Below are 6,132 nucleotides of genomic sequence, written 5' to 3'. Positions count from 1 at the left end.
CTTGTGTGGCTGGCAATGTCACTGCATGAAGGGTCAGCACCTGTCTGCTGAGTGGGCTGGGACTGTGCGGGGGCAAAGCCCATCTGTGAGAAGCGGATCCTCTGCTCGGGGGAGATATGTCTTGACATTCTGAAAAGGTACTTAGTTTTCCATGATTTTAACGGCAAAAGAAACATTAGTTGACCATCACTTGGTTCACTTCCTTTATCAGTATTACCAGGGTAAAATGCACTATAATGAAAACTTTGCTGCAAGCTGAAAATTCTCCTTTATTACTATATTTTTCAATGTGAAACAGCTTTGTTCTTCACCAATTTTAGAAAAGGGGAGTTTGGCTCTTTATAGTTTCTGGGGTTGATCTTTTCTTCCTTACTGTATTATTCACTTCAGATGTGTATTACCTGAGTCTCTCAGAGATGCAAGGAAGGTCAGAATTTTCATTTAGAAAATATTTCTAAATCCTATATTTAAAAAGTTAATACTTAAGAAAAACACTTAAGAAATACTATAGAATTATAGACATTAAAAAATTTACTGAGAGAAATGAAAGTACCAGTCTTTTTATTCCTATTTACACAGGGTGCTCCAGCCTGGATCCGGGTGCTTCCTGCTTAGCAGCAGTTTCTGTAGTGGCTCCTCTGCATTCTGGGGAAGTCCTCAGTCACTCTTTTCTTCTCCTTGGTAATGTCTGTACTCAGGCTTCAACTCCCAGGTGTTTTTGTGGATCCCTTTGACATTCTGAATACCAATTTCTTTTAAGATTTCTTTCAGGTATCCCTAAAAGAAGCAAAACAAACAACAAAACCACAGAAACTTCAATACATGAGATCCTTAAGACAGGAAACAAAATTTAAAATAAAATATGCCAAAATATACTTATGAGTAATGAAAATTATAACCCGGAAGGCTCAACAAGATTTCTTTATAAAGAGGCCCAATGAATTGCCTTTTTATCCTATACATGTAATAAATAACCTCATTAAGTATTACATCAAACTTTGTCAATCAGGGCACTGATTTTTTCCAGTGGAATAGGGCAAGTGTTTACCAGTACTTGCATATTAGCAACTTTGCCAGGCAGGAGAGGAATAGGTGACCTTAGGCATGGCCAAACCCAGGGGGCTGCAGCTCTCTTGTGTTTGGCTCCAAGGTATAGCATGATGGTCTTTAGGTCTTTGAAATTTAATAGGTGTTTACCAGATGATCCATGGAAATGATGCTATGCTAAGTGTAATACCAACTCTAACTTTGCTTGCCAATGACCAGGCCTGAAGTTTCCTATTAGAAACTCAGTATAAATGGCAGTACTTTCTTGGAGGGGAAAATGTAATTTAAAAGGATGTTGCTTTTTGCTTTAAAACAAACAACATTTGTGTGTGTGTGTGTGTGTGTGTGTGTGTGTGTGTGTATAAAATCAGCTTCAGTATTGGTGACTTCATTAAAGGATATATAATGAATTGAAATGTGAGGCATTGATTGGGAAACTGGTGGTGAAGCTCATGCCTGGATAATATATAAGGCAGTGTCCTTCCCACATGTGGTGCAGGACTTCCTGCATGAGGACAGTGAGCCTACATTTTAACAAGTCTCCAGGTGACTCACAGAAGTACTCTGAAGTGTCGTCATCCCTCCCCCCCCATCAGTTTCAAAGATGCTTACAGCTCCACACTTCTCAATCTGAGCCCTTGATGTGTTGCTTAGTTCTCTGAAGTGCCCATTACTGGACAATACATGTTACCAACATAATCTAATGCTTTTTACACTGATTGGTAAAATGCTGTACAATTCATGAAGTCTTTTTAGCTAGGAGTAGTTGTAATGAATGCAGTAGCTGATTAGCAATGAAACTACACATGATTGCTTTAGAAGACTGGGCAGTCTTCCATTTGAACAGCCAAGCCCCAGCAGGTGGCAGTCATGAGCCAATTGAGCCCTGGGTTCTCCCAGGCGCCTTGCGGGGCCTCCTACACCTTCTCCAGTTAGATCTACTAAAGGAATGAGTAAGCATAAAGGCTTGAGACAGCCAGGTAATAGGCATGTCTGCCATCTGCTACTTCCAATAATATTAAAAAATTAGGACACTGGTTGTAAACTACCTTTTAATTAAATTGGATTCATAAATGGAAAACAATGGGTTAAGTACAACCTATCATTTGAATCTCAGTTTAGGTGCCAAGAATGACATCTTTGTAAAATTCCAAAGAATGGTTTATTGTGAGGCAGGCTAAGATCCTGTTGCATAAACAATCATACAATTGTGGATGCAATGCAATGGGTCAAAAATGAAAAGAGCAGTCACTAGGAGCATTTGGGTAGCCCAGAAAAAGAACACAAAGCCTTCTTGAGTTAAGGCTGAGTGTCCACTTACAACCTAAACATAGGAAATGAAAAGGCTAAGAAGTATTTAAACACAGAATTGTTTTTTTGGTGGGTGGGTGGGGGAGCGATCATGAGGTTTGAAGTCAGGGCTCTTTTGAGCTCTTTGCTCAAAGGCTAGTGCTCTACCACTTTGAGCCACAGCACCACGTCTGGTTTTCTGGTGGCTAACTGGAGATAAAGAGTCTCAGGGACTCTGAACACGATCCTTAGATCTCCTGAGTAGTTTAGGAGGATTACAGGCATGAGCACCAGCAATAGGCTAACCACAGAATGAAGAAAGTCTGTAGTATACAAATTCAGTTGCTTTCTTGGGTAATCTGTCCTCATTTAGGTAATCAAGTTTAATACAAAGTAACCTTTATACATGAAGATGTCACTCTTTCCTGCAACCGTAACCAGGGGATGGTATCATCACAGTCTGTTGATGGTTGTCAACAAAACAGGACTGGAGTCAAAATGTCTCACCATGGTACAGACTGAAGTGGTGGTGGAATGTTAGGATGCTTCAAACTGTAACTGAAGACCCTTTTATGTTAACCAAATGAATTAGCTTGACAAGAGAGTACACACAAAGCACTAGCAGAGAGATTAAGTGATGGTGGGGAAAAACAAGGTAGCTAGGAAACTGAGATCAGGTTATTCCTTCAGAATGTTTCAGTGGCTTTCCTCTAGACTAAAGGTTCAGGTCCAGATTCCTTCACAGGCACCGCCATTCAAGCCTGCCTTTGCCCACTTTTATCCTCCCCTTCTCATACACTCATCACTTTTGTATCTTCAGGCTTCTGGGTATTTTCACATGCACACTCTTTTCCTTGTAATGCTTATTCCCTTGCCTCACTTGCACATCTCAGCTTCCTGATCCCTTAAGATTGGGTATAGATGGCATTTTTTCCCCCGGTCCTGGGGCTTGAACTCTGGGCCTGGGGTCTGTCCATGAGATTTCTGCTCAAGGCTAACTTTCTAGCACTTGAGCCACAGCACCACTTTCAATTTTTCCTGAGTAGTTTATTGGAGATAAGAGTCTTGTGGGCTGGGAATGTGGCTTAGTGGTAGAGTGCTTGCCTAGCATGTACGAAACTCTGGGTTCGATTCCTAAGAACCACATAAACAGAAAATGTTAAACAGAGTCTTGTGGACTTTTCTGCCTGGACTAGCTTCGAACTGCAATCCTCAGCCTCCTGAGTTAGCTAGGATTACAGGCATGAGCCACTAGCACCTGGCTTAGATGTCAATTTTTATAGAGAAAAGTTCCCTCACCCCTTAGATTACACTTCACATTGTACATAGTTCAAATCAGCCTTTTAAAATACTATATTATACTCCTTTAAAAATTTTATAACCCCTATATGCTTTCTTCTCTCTTGCTCTTTTTTTTTTTATTTTTCCCCCTGTGCTGGAAAAAGAAATCATAGCCTTCCATATGCTAGACAAGTGCTCTACTAATGAGCCAATACACCACTAGCTCCATGGCATTAAACTCATTTATTTACATGCCTTTCTTTCCTCTTAAAGCACATCTACTACACTATGCCTACCTGCACATCACAAACACTGAGTGTGCTATTCAGGACAAACAGGGAAAGGCTTGGAAGAGACAAGCAGCTACAGGAAGTGGTGCTATGGCTCAACTGATAAGAGTGCAAGCCTTGAGCAAAAAGCCAGGGACAGTGCTCAGGCCCTGAGTACAAGCCCCAGGACTGGCAAAAAAAAAAAAAAAAAAAGATAGGCTCCCCTGAGGATGGAGATTTGATCATTTGAATACAACAGCAATTCTGTAATTCTGAAACTTCTTATAGAAAGCAAGAGAAACCTACTTCTAACTCTTCTTTGGTATTCTAAACATTGAGTGACTTTCGAATTTAATTTTTGTCTAACCGCCTGCAGTTAAAGCAACCATTTTAGAACCAAGTAGACCTTCCTGTCACATGGGATTTGGGATGTTTCTCATTACAGAGTATGTGCCACACTGCAGCACTCGATCCAAACAAACTGGCTCAGTTCCAGCAGTTCTTCATCAAAGGGATGTGTGTGGGAGAGAATTTACAGCAAGTCTGAATGCAGAGGAAAAAAAAAACAACTGGGATGAAACACCACAGCTTTGTGGAAGGGCATGGAAGAGCTGATACTTGACTATAGGTCAAGGGATTAAGATGACATTAGCATTTGTAGGTCCAGAAGAAATTGTGGTAGTCCCAAAGCCAGAAATCTATAGATTAACTTCCTGATTTTCCTACAAGACCAGGACAAATGTATGCAGATTCAAGAGGCATAACAATCTGTTACTTTAGTGTCTCTTTTCTGCTTCCTTCCCTTCCTGATTCTCCTATGCCACATGGAAGACTTATCTCTATTCTATTTTATTAGGCATTTTGATGATGAACATTATATGCATAATAATAGTATATCTGAAATGAAGTTGATAAAAGCACTTATCGTTGACAGGCAGCTGATCACCAACTTATTAACCTATAAGATTAAGTAAGATAATAGGATCCTATTAGGCTTCTACTCACAAAATCGTTCTGAATATCAAATCTCTACCAAAGATGGCACAAAGATATGCATGATATGCTTTTTATAAAGTGATCCAATGGGAAGAAGGACATTATTGGTTTTGTGATAATTTCAAAGTACTACTGTGATAGTTCTATATGTATGGTATGACTTTGGTGTGAGCAACTCTTTTTTTTTTTTTTTTTTTGGCCAGTCCTGGGCCTTGGACTCAGGGCCTGAGCACTGTCCCTGGCTTCTTCCCGCTCAAGGCTAGCACTCTGCCACTTGAGCCACAGCGCCGCTTCTGGCCGTTTTCTGTATATGTGGTGCTGGGGAATCGAACCTAGGGCCTCGTGTATCCGAGGCAGGCACTCTTGCCACTAGGCTATATCCCCAGCCCTGTGAGCAACTCTTACTTGGTCCAGAGACATGAACAAGAACAGAGGACTTACTAAGGAACTGTTAGTGATAAAAGGCACAAAACTTACCTTCAAACAAATACACGAAGAGTTCAGTCTTCTGAGCAAAAGTAACATGTTTTCACAAAGGGAATATGACATGGGGTAATCTCTGGGCCTTGAGCCAGAACTACATTCTTCTCCTGTGGGTTTTACTTCCTCTTTCCTGCCAAACTCTAGGTTCCATCCCCACCACCAGGTACACTATGGTGCATAGTGGCATTAAAAAGGAATTAAGTGGTGCTGGGGATATGGCCTAGTGGCAAGAGTGCTTGCCTCCTATACATGAGGCCCTGGGTTCAATTCCCCAGCACCACATATACAGAAAATGGCCAGAAGTGGCGCTGTGGCTCAAATGGCAGAGTGCTAGCCTTGAGCAAGAAGAAGCCAGGGACAGTGCTCAGGCCCTGAGTCCAAGCCCCAGGACTGGCCAAAAAAAAAAAAAGGAATTAAGTATTGAAACAAGCCTCAGCATGGATGAAGCATGAAAACATTATGCCTTGGCTCTAGGAGGCCAATCTATCACATGATTCCTTTATATGACATATCTGGAACGGGAAGATGGATACAGAAAGCAGGATTAGTAGTTGTCTAGGGCGTAGGGATGGAGTTAAGGTTTCTTTTGTAGACAATGAAGACTTTACAAATTGATTGTGGTAACAAGTTGAGTCAAATGGTATATTAATAAATCCACCTGAAAATTTACCTTATTCAGAAATGAGGTTTTTAAAAAAAGGCTGAAACAAACCATATAAGTAAGAGTTAAAGGAGGAAATTAAACACAGTTAACATTTTAGTATGA

The 6,132-nt window shown here is 40.8% G+C and overlaps 1 protein-coding gene across 1 annotated transcript in view; it reads right to left on the bottom strand.

Moving 5' to 3' along the window:
* Window positions 1–513: 513 nt before the first annotated feature.
* The window catches only part of Gtf2f2 (general transcription factor IIF subunit 2), a 125,334-nt gene continuing 119,715 nt past the window's right edge, over window positions 514–6,132 (bottom strand). The window contains exon 8 of the mRNA XM_048341344.1: window positions 514–777. Within this exon, the coding sequence (XP_048197301.1) occupies window positions 658–777 (120 nt within the window). The 3' untranslated portion in view covers window positions 514–657. The remainder of the gene's footprint in view (window positions 778–6,132) is intronic.

The sequence above is a fragment of the Perognathus longimembris genome, chromosome 3, assembly GCF_023159225.1.
Source record: "Perognathus longimembris pacificus isolate PPM17 chromosome 3, ASM2315922v1, whole genome shotgun sequence".
Taxonomy (NCBI): Eukaryota; Metazoa; Chordata; class Mammalia; order Rodentia; family Heteromyidae; genus Perognathus; species Perognathus longimembris.
This window is presented reverse-complemented; position numbering and strand designations above follow the sequence as displayed.